Raw genomic sequence first — 23766 nt, 5'->3', positions numbered from 1 at the left:
TGCCCCATCTCCATTAGTGGTGATGATGCAAGCGTGAGACACAGCTCTCCTGCCTCGGATTCTGGGTGGAGACTGTGAAGCCACCTCTCAGCAAAACTAGCTTTTGATTCATAAACCAAATCTGTCTCCTGCTGAGAGGGAATAAATTTGGAATCAGCCTCTAGAATTTTTACAGGCCTTCCTTGTAGAAGATAACCATGCCTGGGGCCCAAGCTTTATTTCTTGAGGAACAGTTCATTTTCACTCCTTTCACCCTCAAATATCTCAAGAGATCAGTAACACCTACCACAGATGAAACAGGTGGTCTTTAGTATCTCCTCCTTTTTCTGCTTTTCGCTCCTGAGATCGGCAAATGTATCAATGATGACTCCAAAGATCAGGTTGAGAACAATAATTATGACAATGAAGTAAAACAGAAGATCATAAACAACTCGTGCAGCAAACAAAGGCTCCTGCAATAGCAAGGTTGCAATAAGGTAGAAAAATAGCACAAATCTAAAATATTAAACAACACTTTCACATTAGCTCAAGCAAAGCTACAGATCTCTTCTCATATGCCAAATTTTCCTAGCCTTACTCACAGGACTAGGGAGGGACTACCCAAGTCCTTTTCTTCCCCATGATAGAGACCTGAAGTCACCCAAAATTGCTCAGTTTCCCACACATTCACGGGAATAATAGCACTACCCTTTAGGGACTGTGCCCATATAATTAAGCATTAAAGAGCTGCTAAGTGGCAAGGTTCAATTTCAAAGGGTCACTTTCAAAGTCTGTAAGTACTTACAGACTCCACTGGGGATAAATTTTGGCTCCTGCAGAACCTCCCAGTCTGTGAGACAGGATATAGACTCCTCCTACCAGCACAGGGAGCTCTTCCATCCAGATTTGAGTTGTCTCTGGACTCCTGCAAGCCCTGCTAGGATCCTACTTGATCCTGAATTTATTTATAACACGTAAAGTGTGGCTCATCAAGCAAAGTGCTGCTAGACTGCCTTTATTTGTGATGTTCTTTTTGAACCTAAATAAAAATGCATGAAACCACCCAAATATTAAGGGAGGTCCTAAAATGAATTGCATTTTTGAGGAAACTTCTGCAAGAGAAAATATGCCACAATAGATGAAATTCTGGTTTGATCTTCATGCTGGTTGAGTACAAGTAAACAACAGAACCTATTCCAGGGAAGATGCCATGCTGAATATAAGGTAAAATGTCCAGGTGGAACCTCCTGGGCTCAGTCCCTGCCCGTGGCTCTGGTGCCATTGCTGGGCCCCCAGAGCAGAGCCTGGGCCCTGCTCGGAGCCCTCCCTGCAGCCAGGGACACCCAGGGCTGAGGGCCCCTCTCAGCTGGGGCTCCTCTCCAGCTGCACAGCCCCAGCTCCCTCAGCCTTTCCCTGCCAGGGATGCTCCAGGCCCTAAATCATCTCTGCAGCCTCTGCTGGCCCCACTCTCCAGGGGCTCCTCCTGTGCTGAGGAGCCCAGGACTGGACCCAGCATTCCAGATGTGCCTCCCAGGGCTGACTTCTTAGCAGTGCTTTGAAGGTTATGATATTCTGCATTTTTCCAGAAGTGGTAAACAGCTACCTAGACATCCTTTCTTCAAGTATCATCATCACACCAAGCCTAGCTCTTCCCATTAAATATCCCATCTGGGATCTAAAAATTACAAGGATTAATCAACTGTGTGACATGAGATCAGACTAGATACAAACACTGTCTATAACCTCCAAAATTGACTTTGGCATTCATGAGATGCACAGGGAGTAATGCATTTCCTGAGCCAGAACACTCACATCTTTGGAAGGCTTTCTGAGCACGTCTCCCACACCACCACCATTCCTCAGGCCTTGGTTTAACACGGTTACAATGCACATGAGCAGGGTGTCACAGGTCCTTTCTATTCCATCCTCCTCTTCTTCACCTGCAAACAGGAACCACAGCATCAAACAACCACTCATCAAACAAAGCCACAATTCTGTTGGAGAAAGCAACTGCAAGACACATCTGCCTCTCGTATTTCTCATCCAGAACCTCACTGATCATCCCCACCCATGTGCACATCCCTGCTGGTGACAAACTTAGGCACATCAGGCACAATTAGCCTGAAGAGAGACGAAGAAAATCACAAGCAGAGCTCCCACCAGCTGTTAATGACCCAGAGCCACCATCTCTGCTCATGGGAGGACCCCTTCTCCTTGCAGTCCTCCCACGGCTTTTCCAGTGGGCCCCCTAAAAATGCAGCATAGACAAGAAGCAATATAAACAGAGAATTAGAAGCACATTTGCAAAAGGATTGTCTTCCTGTGAAATCATTCCTCTACCTATTCATGTAGAAGCCAAGTCATGTTAGCATTTCAAACCATTAAGGAGGGGCTGGCTTTTGTTCGAGTCGGTCTGTCTGTGATTTTTCCACCAGCACACGTGCTCGAGCACAGGTCTGACAGACCTTAAATGAAAGGCTCTCCCTGGCCTCAGCTTGAAATCTTGGATTCTGTTCTTATCTGTGCTGCAGAGCTGCTGTGTGGTTTTGGCCGAGCCACAGAGGGTACTATTGTACAGGAGATATTTGAACGTGCAGAGATATTTGGAACACCAAACCCCAGGGGGACTTGGTCCACCTTGGCCAGAGTCCCTCCCAGCACACACTCACTGCTTCCACAGCCTGCCTTTGAAGAGCCCTGCTTGAGCTGTTCCCTGTGTCCTGCTGGCTTGGGCTGAAGGGTCAGGGCTGTGCCTGCCATTCTTCCTGCCTTCCTTCCTCTTTAGGGCACGCTTGCTTGGGCGGGGAAGGCAGCGATTCACACTTGTTTGCTCCGTGCACTCTTTGTAACAGAGTTTAACAAATAACAGCATCCCACTGTGAGACTTGACTGAAGCACATATTTAACAGCCCCAAACCACCACAGCTGGGGCACTGAGATAGACTCTGATAAATTGAATTGACTGCAAGCACTCACATTGCAGACAAGGAATTTGGATTGAAATTTAATTTTGGATTTGGGTTCCCAAATTGTGGTGCATGTGTCCTGGCTAGGATGGGCAGGACATTGCTGGTGTCTGCTGCTTTTGCCACTACTGCTTCTGTGCCACAGGCAAATTAAATGAGAAACAACTCCCTACTGAAGGAACTTTGAGCAAAAAGAAAAGCAAAAGCAGACATCAGGACAGACTTCCCTGTTAAACTATATGGTCATTACAGACACTACTCACACAAATAAGCCTGGATTTAAAAATAACTGCTTAAATATTGAAACTGAAAAGATTAAAACAAGAAACCTTTTTTATCCTGTCATACCTAGATTTTTTTTTACTGGCAGAGTGATGTTATTCATACCAACTAATACCAACTAATCTTTGCTCTTGTATCCTGCCATTATTCCCTGCTTTCAAACAATATTCCATCTTTGCTTTTTTTTTTTTTTTTTAATTACTATTTTTTTTTTAATTTTATTTTGGAGCTGTGCTTGAGAAGCACATCCACAAAATAAATAAAAAGCCTTCAAAAAGCCACAGTTTCTATTTCTTTTAGGTAACTACAATATTTTTCTCTGTTCACAAGACCAGACACAGATTCTGGAAGCAGCAGATGATCAGATTCTGGTGAACAGAGAGGATAATCTGGGACTGAGAACTGAAGAGGGAATTATCTACCAGGAGCCCTAACACCAACTCTCCCTGTCCAATGAGATGCTAATTCAGAGCAGCCAGGCTTCAGAGAAACAAGATACATCACTTTGCACGTCTTGCAACACAGAAAATCACCATCCCAGCCAGAAAAGCTCCCAGAAAAGCAAGCTCAGGTTGCAAGATCTTTGCCAGAGAACCAGACAGCCCAAAGTTGGCAGAAACCTCTAGTGCAGCAATGTCGCTGTGGGGAGTGTACAGACATCGTTTTTGCTGTTCTATTCCACTCCCAGATGTGGAGCAACAAGAGCTGCCTTCAAGATGGGAGCCAGGCAACCCTACAGGCACATGTTCTGCCTCAGCTTCTGTTCTCAGTGCTCAGCAGCATTCACAGTGCAGGCTCAGCCCCTCCAGGCACCAGCTATACCCATACCTGAAAGAAAGGAGTGGCTCTGTAGAGTGCACTGTTGTTGAGGTCCCAATGTTGACACTAATTGAGGTTCAGGGGGGTCATTGCAAGCAGTTCCACCCTGGAAAGTGGCTTGTGAGGGTCTGGACAGCATTAGGCAGGCTGTCTTCTGATTAAATTTAATTCACAGGCAAAACAGGTTAAGCGCTAAGACCACCCCACAATATTAATCACGGGACAGGGGAGGGATAATAGGGAGATTTACTTCACAAATCCTCATCTGATGGCCCTCAGCTACCTGGGTTTCAGTGCATCAGGTGAGACACACCTGTGCCCACGTGGATCCAGCAGAACTTGCACAGAGCAGGACCAGGCCTGGCAGTGGAATGAGTCTTTGGAAATGTCCTATTTTACAAACAGGTATCTGTGTACCTTTCTAGCCCAGGTCTTTATGGACTACAGAGGATGAGGAGATATGTACTGTAGGATGTGAAGTTCCTTTAAGTGATTAGGCACTTCACCAGGCACAGACTGAAGTGATATGGAAATGTCTTTGGAGTGGAGAGAGGGAGACTCAGAGGCAGATAAGATGAAGTATTTTTATGCTGACAGCCCAGAGCAGCAGTGAGCAGCAGGCTGCAGAGAGGGGAGGTTCCCTGGGCACCGCACACTGCCTCCCAGGGAACTCCCTCGCCAGGAAGAGCAATGACTGGGCACAGGTTCCACCAGTGAAACCCAAGGAAGAAGCAGAATCCCATCAGAAGAAATGATCAGCAGTGATCTGATCTGAAAAGCAACGTAATTCATGTCTCACTCGGGACCTGAGATGCCACTGAGAACATTTTCTCTCTCCCTCACACAGCGGTGGAATTCTCTGGTGCTGCAGTGTGAAACTCCCCAAATCTCACAGAATCATAGCACCATTACAGCTGGAAGAGACCTCTGAGTCTGAGTCCAACCACTCACCCAACCATGCCATGTTCCCCACTAAACCACACCCCAGGTTCCCCTCCCCACACCTTTTGAACACTTCCAGGGATGGTGAGCTCATGCTTTTGCATTCCACCGTGCTCACACTTCTGCCAGAGGGGAAATCTGTCCCAGGAAAAGACAGAAAGTAGAACAATTCCTTTGACCAAGTGGCTAAGGTGAGCAAAACTGTTCTAGCTGAATGTTGGTGGGTTTTAATGGTACTGGATAAATAAAATTTCTTCAAGATTAAGTAAGAGTGCACTTAGATGTTTTGTACAGCCCTCTTTCATTATGGTTTGATTTTAAAGGAGCAGTACCCAAACAATGAGAAATGTGAGATTTCTATCATTTAAAGAGCTTGGCAAAAACCATACTGCATCTTTTTGACTGATTGATTACTCTTTGAATGCTTCAGCTTTGCCAATAGCTCTTAGACTGTTTTCTCTATCTAGCCAGACAGCTTCCCATGTTGTTTATGAGGCCTATTTACACACCAGCTGGGGAGAAAAAGCCTGCTTTTATAGCCCTCTCCCTGAAGGCTTTGATCCTAAAAACTCAAAAATTAGTGGAAGAATAAAGCTTATGAAACAACATTATACTGGCACACAGTAAGGGACCATTTATGTCCTCACTTTTCAGCCCCCAGCAACCACAAGCAACTGTGGCAGTAAATATTTTGAGCCTGCAGACCATCCACTGTGCACACACCTCCACTGCAAAGGCCACAACACATCAAACCAAACTTAAGACCTGCACTGAAACACCAGCCCCCTCAACTAGACTGTGCCCCTTAGAAAGAGGGGGAGACAGACAGACATGTGGGCCTGGATCTGGGTTCTTAGGTCTTCTGGCTACAATACAGCCTTGGCCCAGATACATCTAGAAAAAATATACAATATGCACAATACAAAATACACAGCATATCTATCAGAATGTAAAATACATTCTGATAGATATGCTATGCCATGAAAACGAATTTCTGTGGCCCTAACTGGATCTAACAGTGGCTCAGTGTGTGCAGGTGAGGATGCTGCAGACAAGCAGCAAGCTGTTTCTCTCAGCTAAGTCACTTGCCAAGAAGCAACCTGTATGTTCAAGCATAATGATTCAGCAAGCTCTTTTAATATCAAACTTAATGTCAGTGCATTTGGAAATCAGGTGTGGGAAGCACCTCCATTAACAGCAAAGCTGCCAACTAAGCTCCAAGTCTTGCAGAAGTTGAGCACTTCTGACTCACAAGAGTCACTCACTTCTCACACCAGCAGAAGTCACTGCAACAGCAACACACAGATCAGAGAATCCCAGAACCACAGGTTTGGGTTGGAAGGGACCTCAGAGATCATCTCATTCCAACCCCTCTGCCATGGGTAGGGGCACCTTCCACTAGACCAGGCTGCTCCAAGCCCCATCCAACGTGGCCTTGAACATTTCCAGGGATCCCTCGGTTCAAAGTGATCATTGCTCTGAGGGAAGCTCTGTACTGACCTGGGTTAAGGGCTGGGATGCTCGTGGAACAGTTCTCTTTTGCACAGGCTCCCATCATTGATGTCAGGGTTGTAGTGGGAACTTCACCAATACCTGTGGAAAAAGCAGGATGTTGACAAAAAGACAGGCACTACATTGATGTTAGGTTTTAAATCATTATTTTCTAGGAGCAAATCACCAGGCTGGATAGTTAAGAAGGAAAAACAGAACAAATTACACCAGCAATTCCTCCCTCCTTGAAAGATTCTGCCTCAACAGCTCAAAGCAATCACAATGAACAAAAACACAGTTTTATATTTACTGTATATCACAGCTATTCCCATTTCATCTCCTGAAATTAATGAATCTACATCAAATGCGGCTGTTTCTGGTGAGCACAAAATATATTCAAAGCAAGAAACAACTGTCAGATATGAAAATAATGTCAGTTTTAAAAACCATTAGATAAATTATTCACAAAAGCTGACAAGAAGGACACCAAACTGACATTCAGTTATCCTGAATGTAGAATATTTAAGGGTTTTCAAGGATTATAACACAGTTTGGTACTCATTTGTAAATATGTATGGGTTTGTGTAAAACACTAATTTAACATTCCCGAAGTAGTAAATGTATACATCAGCTTGATTTTATCAAACCAATTTTCTCTTGTGCACCTTCAACAATTTTCTGCATTTCAAATTAGAGATACAAAAAGGTTTAAGGAGAAAAAAATGAAGGCAAAACTATACAACAAAATAACAGCCTAAGACAGTATGTGTAATGCAGAAAACATGCACTCTGACTTACTCTTTCTGCTACTTTATAAAGAAAAAATTTAAAGCACTTGTCCTGGGAAGCATAATGTTCCATCAACATGCAGTCAGCATATTTTCTTGATGAGTTTTTGATTAGAAATGGCAATGTATGAAGCCAGCAAGAACAGACCCACACCACAAAAATCTGCCAAGAACTCAACAGAAGCAACACAAACACACAGGAGCTGCTGCCCTGGTGCAGACCAGAGCTGTGTGTAGCCTGTTTTATTAAGATGGTCACATCTACCTTTTGAAGTGAAACTTCACACCCTAAGTTCTGTCCCAAAAATGAATGGTAAGTCAAATATAAGCCAATTTAGCCCCTAATGGATGATGAGTGGCAGAAAAAAAAAATTTAAAAAAAAATCACAGTATGCTAAAGAAATCTGTCAGGTTCCTTTTTTCTCATATGATTTTGAACCAGCTGCAGAAATACACCAGGCCCATGAGTCTTGAATGACCTTTGCCTTGTTTGTGAGCTTTAAATCCTGAAAAAACAACTTCAGGAAAAGACTGGCAAACACTGAGTGCACACAGTCCCGGCTGGGTTCCGCCAGATCTGTGCTTGTGTACAGGTCTGAAGAGTTCAGCATTTGGGAAAATCATGCCTCGAGGAATTTAATCAGCAGCCATTCTTAGTATTTCTCTGCAGCCAGTTGTTACTCCCCTGCCCATGCTCCCAGCAGGCTGGTTGGCAGCACACACAAAGCTCTCAACAGACCAGACCTGGCTCTTTTCTAGCAAAACAAATTTGTAACTCTCTATTCACTTTGCTAAACTCTCTCATTCCAGAAAGCTGAAATCCTGGCCTTTTTAAAACTGGCTCCAAACCTCCCAATGGCTTTACTGAAGCCAGGATTAGACACTAAGGATAATGATCATGAAATACACACTGAATTTAAAAGATGCTCCTAGCAGTAGAAATGTGAATTCTGTAATAAATGTCTGCTGGATGAAGCTTAAAATGCAATGAAATAGATACATCTAATGAACATGTTAAGATCACATGCTTCATAGAGTACACAGAAATTACTATGAGCTGCTTTTAAAGTGGGATGAGAACCAATACAATCCACTTGGAGCTGCTTTTCACTTAGGAAAATACTTAGGAAATACAGATTATTTTTTTAATGTTACCACAAGTTTGTAAAGCAAACATAGTAAATCAAATGTGCTAGATTTTAGCATTTCAAGAAAGAAGCCCAGACAAAACCAACCCTATACACATTAAATTTTACACAGAGACTCAGTTGAATTCTAAGGTATATGGAATTAGTTCTGCTCACATGCAGGCACAAATAAAGAAATTTGATGTCCTTAGATGAAAAGTTAAGTTAGGCAGACAGAAAAAGGGGTATGTCAGAAGCAAATTTTAATATAAAAAACAATACCTGCAGCAGGGGTCCTGATTTTCAACCTGTCAACCTCCATGATAAAGTCATCCTTCAGGAAGAGGAAGCCAATGATGGAGAAGAGATAAACCAGGATGAGAGCAAGCACTGCAGTGAGGATAATTGAACGGCCATTCCGGGTAACACTTTTTATCACATTTAGCAATGTCTCCTCCCTGTACACCAGATCAAACAGCTGAGGAAGGCAGAAAGTGGAGGAAAAATGAATACAAATGAGGCAATATATAGATGCTACATAGGAAAACAATCTGAACTATTGAAACATGCATCCAGCCACGTTCAACATTCTCAGCTTCATAAACTCACATTGATCTCAGTGGGAGCTGGTCATGCTTATGAAGGAGGAAATCTAGCACAGAACTTTAAATTTTAAAATTAATTATAGCAAAATACACAAAATATATTTGAGCCTGATTCAGAGATGGACAACACCTACCATCAAGATCTGTTGTTTCCCCATGTTTAAAATCAGGCTAGATTAAAATTTAAACAGTGTCTTCATACTATGGATCTACAAAGGAATTTTTCATGTTATCTCTCATCTGACAAACATGCACAGGCTGCAACTTAGAAATACACTCATATATGTAAGTAATTACATATTTGTAAACTTCCTTTAAGCTCATGGCATCATGTAAATGTAACATGGACAAGGATTGGGGCCACCTCTTCTTAGGACAAAGTTAAATTCATGTCACTGTTTGTATAAGAATAGAAACTTCTATTATTCTCTACTCTGCAGTATATGGTTTCCAGGTATTTAACTTTAAAGAAAACTATATATTAAGATAATATTGCTTTAAATGTCAAAAGTCTAAACCAGCAATTAAACATGACAGGAGCTTTACAAGAACCTGTAACTTTTTTTTCTCCTACAATTTTCTTGATGTTCTATAGTGCTTTGGACCTTATCTATAATGTATGTATTTCTACTTCAAAACACTCAGATTACAGATATAAAGCAACCCACTATGATTTATCAAAATGCTCCACAGAAGAAGGTGTTAGCCACAATTTATAAGATCTGGAATTGACAGCTTTGTGGAAGGACTGATAATAAAGAAAGAGGGGAGACAGTTTTGAACAAGTATTAGAGTTCAGACTACATCCACTACTAAGTGAACACCTGGAAGCAACCTGGGTACATGGATAATGTCCATGAATCATGGACATTGGTCAATAGCAGTCATGGAAAAAGATTAAGTACATAAAATGTTTCTTAAGCTGCTTGACAATTTGCAAGTATTTTAAGATAGATCAATCTAACTTATTGAAAGAACAGCAAATAATCTGTGCATTTTTAAAGTAGGAGAGTTACATCCATTTGAAGACGGTCCGGCAGCCACAGCCACAATCTTTGAAATCTGCCCAAACTTTGAAGCAGACTTTAATGTCAACATCTGGAGAGTCTGACTTCAACAGGAGACCTCTACCTGAGTTAGCACTGAACCCCTGAAAATTTTAGTGTTCTTAACACATCTTTGAAATGCTGGAAGTTCAACACTATTCAGGAAGACGAGAAAAAATACAACAGGAAGTGTAATGTCTACAATTTAGTCAGTGTCCCTACAAGTTTCACATGTTCCACTATAGAGCAAAAGGATTAGCAAACAAGAGCAGTGAAACACCTTTACTGCTACACAGCATGAAGGGAGCAGTTAGTGGAGTTTAGCATAATTTTGTGTGATTCATTTTCACTGCACCTGTACCATGTTATTAAAAGGTATTCCATGTGGGTAATGGCAACAAAAGAAAATGAAGTGGGATACATTTCAAGTGATGAATCTTCCTGCCACACCAAAGGCATGCCATCCCCATTTCCTAAGCAATTTGTTAAAAATATATTGGGGATGAGCAATGGGATCCTTTGGTACAGATGTGATGCACACACCCTTGGACAACTGCCCCCTAAATGTTTGGAGTGACACAAGACACAGGAACAGTGGACAGAGAATATGAAGAAAGCTGGGAAAAAGGAGTGGGCTGGGTGATGATTGCCTGAGAATAAAGGAGCAAACTTTCAGCTCTAAAACAGATAAAGTAAGTCCTAACAGAAACAGGTTCTAATAAAAACAGCAGCTCCTAAGGGGCAGCAACACAACGGCATGCTAAAAATACACATGATTTGGCTTGATTGTCAGGAAGAAATTGAAGACAGCTGCACGGGTAACGGTATTTTCTATTTTTGCAAAGTTTTCCCCTCCACAGCAGCACGTACTTACCAGGAAGCTGTAGAAGAACTCGTGCACGCAGAGGCCCAGCATGCAGACCAGGACATAAGCCACGTGGTAGAGAAAAGCCATGTCCATGATGACCGCTCGATAGCCACGGGTGAAGGTCCCACGGTTCCCAACAAAGCTCACCAGGAACACGATTTTGTTACAGAGCTGGGGTGGGTAACAAAGGCTAGGTTTATGCCTCAGAAAAATCCTGGTATTTTTTGTTTGGGTTGCTGTCTAGATAGGTTGGTTTGACTAAACACACAACTTTAGATAGCTGGAGTGAGGTGAGGGAAATCCAGCTCTGACAGCGCACTGGGAATGAGCCCATGGGTGAATGGAAGTACAGCACCTCTCCAACACTGTATCTCATCACACTGTGATTTATTCCTATAACATTAGTGAATAGGTGGGCAGGATTAATGTCACGAGGCATTAAAATCCAGCTGGGGAGTGAACTCCCAACAATTTTGAGTTTAGACCCAAGACTATGTAAGAGCAGCTAGGCATGCTACTACCAAGAGAACAATAGTAACACAACAGAAAGTGCGTGTGTGGGTGTGTGAGATCTATTTCCTTCAGATCATGTTCTTCAATTTAAAATCCTTAAAAAAACCCCTCAGAACTGAGAACATTTTTGAAGTATAGCATTTAAACAACAGCCTTCTCCATGGCTCCTGAGCTTTGCCTACACGTGAGCAGCGGTGCAGCAGTGAACAGGAAAGGGCCTCACCTCATCTCTCTGGCAGTCCAGGACTAGGAACGAGGACTCAACACGATTCCTTTGTTCACAAATTTGACATGGGCAAGTGCTGGTTACTTGCCTTTACCTTTATGTCTGGATATTTTTCAGTGTGTGAAATTCTCACATACAGAACTGGTGGCAAACAGCCCAATACTTTGTGCTGGGGTGAATTAGAGCTGTAGCAGCCAGGCAGAAATTCAAATAGATGACTTGTGAGCACGACTGTGTATCTTACCAAGCTCAGTAAGCATGCAGACTTATTCATGTCTAAGTTAAGAGATCTGGCAAGGGACTGGGAGAATTTTTAATTTTGAAAACTTTTCTTCCCAAAAATATATTTAAGGTCTCAGAAACATTTCAAAAATTTGTGTAAATAGTGCTGAAAGTACTGGTAGAGAAAATTATTCTTCTAACGTGAGAAACTGTAGATTTGATTGCCCTTATGCAGCAATATTTCTTTAAATTTCATATTGTTTTTGTTTTTTAAAATATTTGCATATGCACAAAACAAAACCAACTTTTTTCTTAGCTTCCCACTTAGCTGACACTGCTGTTTCAGAATGACTGGAAACTATTTATTTTTTTGGCTTAACCAATGAATCAGAAAAAGAAATTTTTGCACAGTTCTAATCAAATGAGTTTTTTTAATAGGAGACCCTTAATATCTTTACTTCTGCTGAAAGGGAAATTCTGGTTCCTTTTGAAGTACTTACATTAGCAGCACCAAGGAGTATCAAGGTAGGACCGAGCCCTATAGTATATATAGACCTGAGAATAACAGACACCAAAAAGGGTCGAATGCCAACAGGCTTGGAGATGAAAAACAGCATTGCTGTGCAAAACGCCACTGCTATCCAGAGGAGCACGGAAAACAACGGCGAGAGTGTGCCTGTGCAGAGGAGAAAGGGAGATTTGAGAAAGGCATCTTTGGAGACTCCATTTTTCACCAAGAAACAGATCCAAAAGATCAATTCCTTTGCCAGCAGAGCTAACAAAAGCGTGATTCATGCATCACAACTGCTGACCACGGCTTGTCCTAATTGCAGCAGGAGCTATTATTCTCGGAGTATTGTTGCTTTTTGCACAGGTAATAATACAAGCAGCTAATAAAATTTCCATTAAAATCTAGGGAGTGCTCAGAGATGGAACAGTTTACCCTTCTCCTGGAGCAAGCCACTAATCAGCTCCCTTCTGCAGGGATCATTAGGGCCCCTCCGGTCTGATTCCATGATTGCTCAGCTACAGAAATAGCCGGTCCTGGGGGCAGCACAGCAAGTGGCAGGGCACTGCAGTGCCACAGTTCCAGCTGCGGCTCCCGAATAAGCAGCTCCATCCCAGAGGGCCGAGGGAGCCTCCGCCTCTGGAGTGATGGAGCCTCCATCATCCTGCGGGAGCCTCCACCTCTGGAGTGATGGAGCCTCCATCATCCCGCGGGAGCCTCCGCCTCTGGAGTGATGGAGCCTCCATCACCCCGCGGGAGCCTCCGCCTCTGGAGTGATAGAGCCTCCATCATCCCGCGGGAGCCTCCGCCTCTGGAGTGATAGAGCCTCCATCATCCTGCGGGAGCCTCCGCCTCTGGAGTGATGGAGCCTCCATCATCCTGCGGGAGACTTCGCCTCCACCCGGGAGCGGCCCCGGGCAGGGCAGGGCAGAGCTGGGCGGCTCCACGGTGCCCGGAGTGCTGAGCGGCTGCGCTCCACCTGCACAGCCAGTCCCTGCTGCTCTCTCTGCGAGATGCTGGCTCCAGGCACTCCCCGAGCTTTGAGCGATGCCCCTGCGTTCCCTCTCCCCTCTGCTTAAAGCTCTGGAAATGCACCATGTTGCTGTGATATCAAAAGCGCATTCAGATCTCAGGGCGCTGTCACACTTGTACACTGACTTCTATTGTTATGGGATGAACCGAGAGGTCAGTGATGGGGGAGAAGGGAATAGAAAATTTAGCTGGGCTCACAATAGGAATCTCTTTGGCAACAGATACACAGCTGAGCAGCATCACTGGGATTAGAAAACAATGAGACGAGGCCCTAGCTTCAACATTCAGATGGCATCCGAACTTTTCCAAAGTTCAGGAGTGTTTCTGTCCCTGGTGGGAGTTTCAAGGTCAGCTCTGTCAGAGAGTTTCTTTGCCAACAAGATTTGGAAACTTTTAATGGATCCTAAAAAAAAATTACTTTCAAGCCCATCTGAAAGGTAAGGCCAAAGTTCCCTGTGGTTCTTTCACAGACCAGTTTTCCTTCTTCCCTACTGCAGGCCCAGCAATTTCACACTGCAGGACCCACACCAGTACCATGTGCAGACAGGCACCCTGGAGTCAAGGGGTCTTCACAGAATCATGGTTTGGGTTAAAAGGGACCTTAAAGATCATCAATTTCCATTCTCCCTGCCATGGGCAGGGACACCTTCCACTATCCCTGGTTGCTCAGAGCCCCATCCAACCTGGCTTTGCACACTTCCAGAAATCCAGGGGCAGCCACAGCTGCTCTTGGCAACCTGTGCCAGGGGCTCACTACTTTCACAGGGAAGAGTTTTTTTCTAATATCTAAACAAAACCTACTCTCTGTCAGCTTGAAGCCATTCCCCCCTGTCCTTTCAGTACATGCTCTTGTCTCCTTTCTTTCTTTCAGGCTCCCTTCAGGAACTGCCTCCAGCTGGAGCAGTTTTGCCTGTATCATATTACATAAGAACTGCAAGTACCTACTAAAAAGCAGCATTTCGGGATGATTAGATCAGCCCAGATACCTCAGACAGGTGAACAGAGGTGGATTTACACAGGGTGAAGGGGAAAAATGGGAGACAAACTTCAGCTGTTGGATCAGGCTTTCATGGAGAGGGAGGCTGGAAGTTAGGAGGCTCCATCCTGACCTGCTGATTCGATTTGGCCACTCCTCTTCCTTACTGCTCAGGAGTCGCTTTGGCTTTACAAACACCAGGAGCTGGAATCCTGAAATGCACTGTCACTGGATTATTTGGGCCACTTAAACTAATGCCATACAAATCTGCAGTTCAGAATAAGTATTAATACCTACTGATTGCAGACTAGAGGATTTCCACGAGTATAGATTAGCTAAAATTTAGTAGCTTAAAAGGTTTATTTTTAACCCTTTATTTCTCCTCTCATCCTCTGTGGGCTCTCATGTGCTCTGAGTGACTCCCCAGTTTACAAAGCACAAGATGCTTCCCTTCTCCAGGGCACAGCCCTGCAAACTCTGCCTCACTCCACGAGGCTGTGGAGCTGCCTGAGCTGTGACCTGCAGAGACCACCCTGTGGGCTGCAAGGGCAGCGTGGTCCCCATGCCAGTATATTTTAATCTGCTGCCTTTCTGTTCTGCCAGGCAGCAGGAATGTTTGCTGGTGCCAGCTGTGATGTTTGTGAAAAGCACATGTATCTACTAGAAGCTGGACTGCTTCCACCAGCCCAGTTCACATGCCATCAGACAGAGGTGCCTTTCAGTCACATTACTGACTGGCCACCAATCAAAGGCCCAGAGGTGAATGGCTCTGCTCCCATTACCAGTATTCCAAACTATTTAGTGTCCTTTATCCCAATTAAGCTTGTTTGAGCTTCAAAGAGGCCTCCTGCTAGTCTGCTGCATTTACAGCAAATAAAAAACTCCATTAAATATTTCCTGTGACATGGGATGAAGCAGAGACAGAATCAAAAGTTTTAAGAGTATTTTTATATAATGCATTTCTCCTCTGCAAAAGTTATGCCCTTTTATCCCAATAAACAACACAGTCAAAAGCCAACAAGCTAGTTTTCAAATAATTCTCTTCCATATGTTTTCAAGACTGCAAGTCATTCAATTTGGTCAGCCTTAAGGAATCTCTGTCTTTCTGCTGCCAGGAATCCTCCTTCAGTTCAGAAGCTGCAGCTAAATGTGTGCAGTAGCACACTGCAATATGGCAATATAAAAAAAAATTAGCTGAGATCATCTAGATCATCTCCAGCTTATGCCCTGTCCATTCTGCTCTGCACTGTGTGGGCCACGTGACACACAAATCAACCACCACATTTCAGACAACATCTGGTACCTACTCAGGAGACACCAAATGGCTTCCAGATACAACTGCACCTGAAAATGCAGCTTTATTTGTTACCTTAGAAATGAAAGCATCTAAAATTAAAACTAAAAATAAGACCAAACTCTACTTGCCTTCATCTCCATCGTCTCCAAAAGGGTAGAACAGAGCAACTGCTAAATTGATGAATACAGCAAGGTTGAAGGAAATGCTCCCCCAGAGAGAGATGTGCCTGGAGAACCAAAACAGGGCTGGATTATCTAGAAAGGGGAGAAAAGCAGCAATCAATAAGCTGAAAGCAAGCAGAAACTCAATCACCAATGACCCAAAGGGAATTAAATAGAGATTAATGTAGAAAATATGCAGATCTTTAAAATTAACTATAATAGACAAATATTAAACATAGGTTTGCCATAAAACAAAATTTCAAGCAGAGCTTTTAATCCAAAGATCACAATACTGTTTATTATATACTGGAGTTTTGCCTCTGGTAAGATGCTAGGCCTGGATATTTTGCAAGGGAGCCTTTTCAGCTGCATCTGAATCTGCAGCTTCTGTGCATGGGGACAAAAAATCAAGCAGACAAATAGATTTTAGCACTCTGAATGTCAGTCAGCCAGAACACCCAGAATGTATCATCTAGATGACCTATTTGGACCAAGTACACCGATGACATAGGCAAAGAACCATGGAATGGGCATGGTTTCAGAACTGCAGTATTTTTCCCACCTCTGTCAAACTAAAAACATTTTGATCTGCCTGGGAAGCTGGCACTATTAGGTCTGCCTGGGTTTTGTTTCTACAAAAGCTGACTATTTCCTGTGTGATGCTCAGAAGCCCGTGGTCACCTGCTGACAAACAGCTCTGTACTCCGACTTAAAAGGACTCAAACAAGCCATGATCTCCATATGTGAACTGTTGTACAAACACACAGAAAGAGTCCATATCCCAAAGAATCTACAGACTAGCTAGAAAAGACTAAAAAGGGAAACAGTGCAAAACAGTGTTGAATTTGTGTCCAGAGTCATATACATGGTTCAGCAAGGTCAGGAACAAGATCAGAGAGTGTGAGACTCAGGCAAGCACTGAATATGTATTAATGAACTAAAATACATTTAAATGAACATTTGAAACAAGATCCTATGTGCAACAGTGTAAATACATCTCTGGTCAGAGAGGTTTCACACACGATACATCCCTATTGACTAGATTTCAAAGTACTGAAAACTTCCTGCAAGTATGCAGAGCACCCATAGAAGTTTTTATAAAAGCAGACTCCTTCAATTGCATATCCTGCCTCAGGCTTCAGGCCAAATAATCTTTAATAGCAATTAGGTAAATATTCAAATTTCATTGTGATAACCTTGTGCTGCTGACTGCTGAGATTTAAGCATTTGAAGCAACTGCAAAAATGACATCTGCCAATTTAAGCAGCACAGACATCATGCTAATGGACACTTGGCTAAAGAATGAACCCAGCTTCAACCTGAAATATCCTTTCAAATAATAATAAAAACCCAACAAGGAGACTTGCTGGCTAGTACACTGATTAAAGGAATTGAGAAATTTCTACTCTGAATAAAAACAAACCCATTTTCTTTGTTTATAGCATTAGGTAGGTCTGGTCTATCTAATTGTTGGGTTGGCTATTTTATTTGTGTTTCTAATGCAAAACCCCCAGATATTATTTTTTTACTGAAGTAATTTTTCTACAATACAATGACTTTATTCCCAAATATTCTGCAGATTCTGGAATCATGTATTTTTCAACTCCTATTCTGGTCATTTTGTCATTACTAAGTTTTTAGGGTGCCACCAAGAGAAGCAGACTTGGGTTGATGAAGTTTTCGCTGAAGACTTGCTGCTGCTGAAAATTAAAGCCTGAAAATTGACATATAAGAAATTGCAGTAACATTCATGTTTCCATCACATTCAGGGTGCTCCCACATTGTTCTGACTATCCTGCTGCTCTGACCCTATTCCTTCCTTCCTTCCTGATCAATTGCTGTGAGCAGATGATGTGTGACACTCCGAGAGCATCTGCATTTTAGCAGTGATGAAGTGATCACTTTAAGCCATATTTATGTATGTTCAGCCTGGAAAAGAGAAGACTTTGGGGTGACCTAGATGCAGCATTCCAATGCCTGAAGGGAGCCCACAGGAAAGATGAAGAGAGACTCTTTACAAGGGCCTGGAGTGACAGGACAAGGGAGAATGGCTTCAAACTAAGGGTAGATTTAGACTGGGTATTAGGAAGAAATTGTTCCTTGTCAGGGTGCTGAGGCCCTGGCACAGGCTGCCCGAAGAAGCTGTGGCTGCTCCATCCCTAGAAGTGTCCAAAGCCAGGCTGGTTGGGGCTTGGATCAACCTGGCATAATGGAAGGTGTCCCTGCCCATGGCAGGAGAGGTGGAACTCTGTAAACTTTAAGGTCCCTCCCAACCCAAAACATTCTGTGATTCTACGAAATATAAAATACAACTTTCTGCTCCAAAAGCCAAGGGCTGAGTTGACAGTGGCTGAGCTGCCAGGAGCCTCTTGATCCAGGCACATTGGCAATAGTCCCATTCCCACCAAGGGCCAGAGCTGAAGACATTCAGGGCACCTGGTGGGGCTTCCCTGCCCCTCCTCTTGGTGGCCCTGCTTTGACCTCTCCCCCATGATCTTGACCAAGCAGCTCAAGGCCACACATGTGCCTCCCCAGTACCTCAGGACATGCACCAGTATGGGCCAACTGGGACACCCTGCAGCCCAGTCACGCCAGGCTGATGTGGATTGGTAGAGGGGGTCTGGCTCCATGGGAGCTGGACAGATTTAAAGCAGCTGAGGTTCTGGTGAGAGATGTTTTTAAGTGACTGACATTTACAAGTCTTTTGATGGTCCTTCAGGAATTTGCAAACCTCAAATATGCAGCTACACATGTTTTTGTTAAATATTAGGGGCCTTGGTTTAATTAGGTGCAACACTATCAAGTTCAGTAGGACTACACCCAGTTCTTCCATCCCTCAATTCAACTTTTGGAGTCCAAAACATCATCTTGAACACATTAAGAACTGCTCCATATTACACTTCTTTTATGGTGGCATGCAAGTGTCTCAGCAGACCTACACTCTCAAGCCCAGAACAGTTTTGCCTGTTCTAGTGTCAGAGTGAACAGAGAAAAGTGTATCATTAAAATGAAAGTATTTGAAGGTTTAAAAGCAAGGTTTTAGCATAATGAAGCTAATTTTTTTTCAAATTACAATACTTACTTCTAATTTTCTTTTGCCATTTCATCTCGTTGTACAGATCCTCAGTCTGCTGGAAAAAGTCATTGACTTTGCTCCCTTGTTCATCTCTCTCTGTTGTGTTGAACACCCGACTTTTGGATTCCCGAGTGAGGAATTCACAAATATTGGGGACAGGAAAGACAATCTTTTCCATTGTTCTATCATGGCGAACAATCTATAAATAAAATGCACATTTTTGCCAGTCAGTGACTATCCAATCATTTTGTCATATCTTTTCTTGTTCACAGCTCCCCTTTTATTTACAAATGAATGCATTAATTATTTGAACATTACAATAAAGTTGGACCAATCAATCCCAAAACTGAGTAAAGCTGGTTTTATTCTCAAAAGCCTGCCTGAATAAGGTGACAAATGTAAGTCTGAAGAAAAACCTAGGTTCAAACTTTGCCAAATATAAAAAATGTTGTAATTCAGAATGCTTCAATTTGTCAGCAAATTGAAACAAATCTGACCCAGTAAAAAGTGGAGAAGTTCAGGGGCTTTCTGCTCTGATTACAAAATGCTTTTTTCATCTTGAATCTGCTTCTGTGATGGGATAAATTGTAAAGGTGAACATGCAAAGATATCACCTTATTACTCAGGCAGTACCCATATCTTGTCAGTCTTTATCTTTTTACTTGACAAAACCCAAGGTTTTGAATTGTTTGCATTTCAGCACCTACCAAGCTATCGGTAAGTGAGCTAGATTTTATTTCATCTCACCACACTGCCATCAAAATTGCTTCCCCATTCTGATCGTTGACTCTGCATTACTAAAAAAAAGAAATGGGTAGACTCCTACAACCATGCCTCTGTGCAGCCACTGGTGGAAAAAAAAAACCCAAAAAACCACTATTTGAATTTCAAATCAAACAAATGAGATACATTAATATAGGGGAGACAATATCTGACACACCAAACACGTCTAGGACTGCTTTCAAAGACAAGCAGTTATCTATTTTGTATAGCAGCAATGCTGGGTTGAGTTTCCCTTTTCCAGAAGAAGCTATTGGTCACATAAAAGTTGACCACAGTGCTTGTTTAATGCCTAAATTTACAAGCTACCCAGATAAACTGGCTGATAATTGCTAAGAGAGATCTCAGCAGCAGCCAAAGAATTAAAATGCATTAAGAGAAGCACTGAGCTGCCCCCTGGACAACCAAGGCCACAGATCTTCCACTCATCCTGTGATGGGATATCTCTGTCTGTAGACCTCTATCTAAGTCTGACCCGTGGCAGGTGTAAAGTTTAAAATAGAGAATAGAACTGCTGAACCAGACCAAGCCTTGGTATTTTAAACAAAGCCATATTAAATGTTTACACCACTTCAAAACTTCTTTGTAGTCCAGGCAGAGTTTTAATTTGATATCCAGAATCAGTGGCTTTGAAATTCATGATTATTTATTTGAGTGATGTACCATACAAGATGATTCTTGACTTCATGACACAGCTCCTATCCACAGTCATTATTTCCCTAACAAAACATGCTTGGTAACACACAGGAAAGCCACTGTGAAAGGACGGTTTGGAGCCATGTCTAATATAGGTGCATTCCTTTATCTTCCACAGCCAAAAGCATATTATTCAACCTTCTCCTCTAAAATAACCCACACCATCTGGAAGCTTAAAAAGAGGAGCTACACAACGTGCAAGATGTAGACTTGTCCATCTTCTGGAGAGCAATTCTTTACCTCTATCTGTGCCGTATGTTTGGCGTAAAACCGCAAGGCTTCATCTCCTTCATCTGGATCTGACCCTGGCTTCAGCATCTGTTGCAATGTTTTATTGTGACAAGCCAACTAGAAGAAGAAGAAAAATCTGATTTATGTCCTGCTGCTATGTTTTCAGCTGTATCATCTCCACTTAACTAACACAAATCTTCCCCCCATTCCCATATACTTACATGCTCAACCCAGTGGGGCTCTTTCCACAGATAACAATAAAAATATAATTACTCGAGAACAATAGAAATAATTTAGTCTTAAGAAGTCAGCAGAAAGTCTTCAGTTGAGATTTATGAAAGGCAGCTTAGTCTGCAGCCTGGATGGGTTTTGGAGGGCTTTTGACAAATGCCAAAAAATTAGACTGAATGCTTCTTTTCACTTGAGTTTAGACATAAATTTGCATACCTCTGAATACTAAATTACATTTATGATTAATTTTTCTCAGTGACTTCAAATGCCTAAACTAGGTTGTAGGTTGGTATTCCAGGGCTGTAACTATTTCTGAGGGACCTGGACTGTAGTGCCAGGTAAATACATCCTTAACTGCACAGTTTATATACACAGCAAATAGATACATACACACATACACGCTAATATGCATCTTCTATAAACTTCTAAAAATCATACACTTCACATGATTGATAAAATACACCTGTTATACGTTGAGTAGTAGATATTTTAAATGCCCCATTGCTGTAAAAGTTTAAAAAGAAAGGTGTTGGCAAATGTATTCACAATGTCCTGTAGATGAGTGAGAAACAAAGACCTAATTATAAGGCATAAGGAAATTACTAAAAATTCAATTTTCCCTACATCATAGCAAGTAGTTTCCATCCAGAATAACTGAGGCGTTTCACCTGTTTTAAGATGGGGAAAACTGCAGCAGGAAAGAGAGGAAAAGCCACCTTGCAGATGTGATCCAGGGCTGAATCATCACAGGTGACATTACCACAACAGACCATTAGAAATGAGGCAGGCACACACTCAAAATGACCACAGGAACCAGGGCTTTGAAGTGATGATCACCACAGGTGGGCTGGGATTGTGCTACATGAAATAGCACAGCCTGGTGAGGAATTATAAAATAATTGCACAGCTACAAAAAGACTGACAGGGATTAAGTCTAAAACTAACAGTGGATTCAAACAGATACTGTAATAATCTAACCAGCACGTGAGCTCTCTCATCTGAAATTTGCATGTCTCATTATCTCCCTTTTTTTTTAACAAAAAGGCAGGGGAGAGATACATATAAAATTTAGTCCATTTATTGAAGTTCCCTATAATCTACTGATCAAAATAAATTTTCTTCTGGATCTCAATACAAACTTATTATATAAAAATGAATAAAAAATGGAGCATCCAAAAGTAAGAGAATATCAGAAGGGGATATTCAGGAAGAATAAATGTGCTTCCAGCAACATTCTTGGGGACAGAAATCTGTTTGTTCCTGACAGCACAGCCTGAGCCAATGTGGCACAACATCAGCATTTTATAAAAGTGTCATGAGCAGATATTCAGGGAGACCAGCAAAGAAATGACATGGGGGTTAACTGCAGAGGAATATTCCTTCTATCAGCAGTAGATTTCTGTCCTGAATAGTTACTTTTTTACTCCACCTAGCAAATGCATGGATAGTATAATCACACACATCAATGTCTTTACCTAAACTTCCACTTATTTTTGAGACTAAAAAGGTTCTCTGAGAATATCTGACAAGTTCTTCCCCTTCACACAAACCAAATAATCTGGTCCAACCAGCAGCTTTTGCAGCATAACCACCAATCTCCTAGAGGTCCTTGCATGCCCCTCGAGCCATGCTCTAGAATCACAGAGAAAGAAGATGAGCCATTGGAAACAACACAGATACTGTTTAAAAATGCCCTTTCAGCAGTGTTACTACTTTTGCCTTTCTGCTTTATTGGCCGTCCCTCTGCTTCTGTACTTAGGAAAGGGCAAGCAAGAGTGCCCAGTTCACCTTCTCTGTATCATTCATCATTCTGTACACTACTGTCACGTTCTCTTTTATTTGTCTCTTCTTTAAATTAAAACAATCCCTAGCCTTCCCATCCCTCCTCAAACAGAAGACTCTCTGTGACTCAATTATTTTCCCTGTCTATCTCCAAGTGCCCTTTACTTTGGCTATATCTCTTCTTTAAGATATGAAGAAGAGCACTGACTAGACAGAATGCAATCACACCGTGCTTGGAGTGATGAATTAGCATAACCAGGAGCAAATATATTACCCTTTTATTATCTTCTGTAATACAGAGGAACTTTGCCTGTATCTTGACCTTTATTTCTCCAATGTGAACTATTAAGATTTTCAGTTTTCTAACAAATCACAAGTCAAGGACATATGGATAGTTCTTATTAAAACTATGCCAGTTTGGAGTAAGGGACCTACTATAGGTTCAGAATTTTCCATTAGTACCACAAAAAACTTTCTGTGTTTCTATTTGAACTTGCATGCAGAATTAGAAATGCGATTTGTAAGCCATATAAAAACTCTAGATATTGCTTCCTGATATGCTTTGAACTGTCCATAACTTTTACTGTAGAAGTCTCTCTTGATAAGTACTAGTAACAGAAATTCCCTTATCACGTGGAGTAGAAGGGAAAACAATGTCAGCCTCTCATGCTCTAATGGGACTGGCTAGAACAGGGTGTTCAGAGCCTGCTGGGGATTTGAGATTGAGCATATTTTGCTATCAGGTTTCACATGAACAGCAGCCACGCTGTTTGAAACAGTGTGTATTTGTGATCTGCACTGTGCTTTCTGAGGCTGTGCTTTCAGGCTGTGACTGTCCCGTGCTGATGTGTGAACAGAGCCTAGCACTGCATGGCTGGGGCATTCCAGTGCAGCCACTGGACAAAGTGTCTTGAAGAACAAGCCAGAATTTCCTGTTCCAGCCCCTCAGCTGCCAGAAAGGCACACCAGAAACAACGAGGGATTTCTGACCAAGCTGGAGCAGCTGCAGAACATTTCAGATGGGGGACCTACCTAAAGGCAATCTTCAGCTGGTGAAGCTGAGTCTTCTTCACTCACAACTCCATTTCTCTCAGCTTCCAAATCTCTCAATATCCACTTACC

The 23766-nt window shown here is 42.5% G+C and overlaps 1 protein-coding gene across 2 annotated transcripts in view; it reads right to left on the bottom strand.

The window, feature by feature from the left end:
* Nucleotides 1–23766, bottom strand: part of ITPR2 (inositol 1,4,5-trisphosphate receptor type 2) — a 246663-nt gene that overhangs the window by 25760 nt on the left and 197137 nt on the right. For both annotated transcript variants that reach the window (XM_072923748.1, XM_030263492.4), the window contains 9 exons: nucleotides 20641–20748; nucleotides 18931–19123; nucleotides 15816–15941; nucleotides 12375–12550; nucleotides 10920–11084; nucleotides 8677–8872; nucleotides 6489–6581; nucleotides 1792–1919; nucleotides 287–452 (listed from right to left, as the gene is read on the bottom strand). In XM_072923748.1, the coding sequence (XP_072779849.1) occupies nucleotides 287–452; nucleotides 1792–1919; nucleotides 6489–6581; nucleotides 8677–8872; nucleotides 10920–11084; nucleotides 12375–12550; nucleotides 15816–15941; nucleotides 18931–19123; nucleotides 20641–20748 (1351 nt within the window). The remainder of the gene's footprint in view (nucleotides 1–286; nucleotides 453–1791; nucleotides 1920–6488; nucleotides 6582–8676; nucleotides 8873–10919; nucleotides 11085–12374; nucleotides 12551–15815; nucleotides 15942–18930; nucleotides 19124–20640; nucleotides 20749–23766) is intronic.

Source organism: Taeniopygia guttata, chromosome 1A, assembly GCF_048771995.1.
Source record: "Taeniopygia guttata chromosome 1A, bTaeGut7.mat, whole genome shotgun sequence".
Classification (NCBI taxonomy): Eukaryota; Metazoa; Chordata; class Aves; order Passeriformes; family Estrildidae; genus Taeniopygia; species Taeniopygia guttata.
The sequence above is the reverse complement of the archived record's forward strand: the minus strand, read 5'-3'. Positions and strand labels throughout refer to the sequence as shown.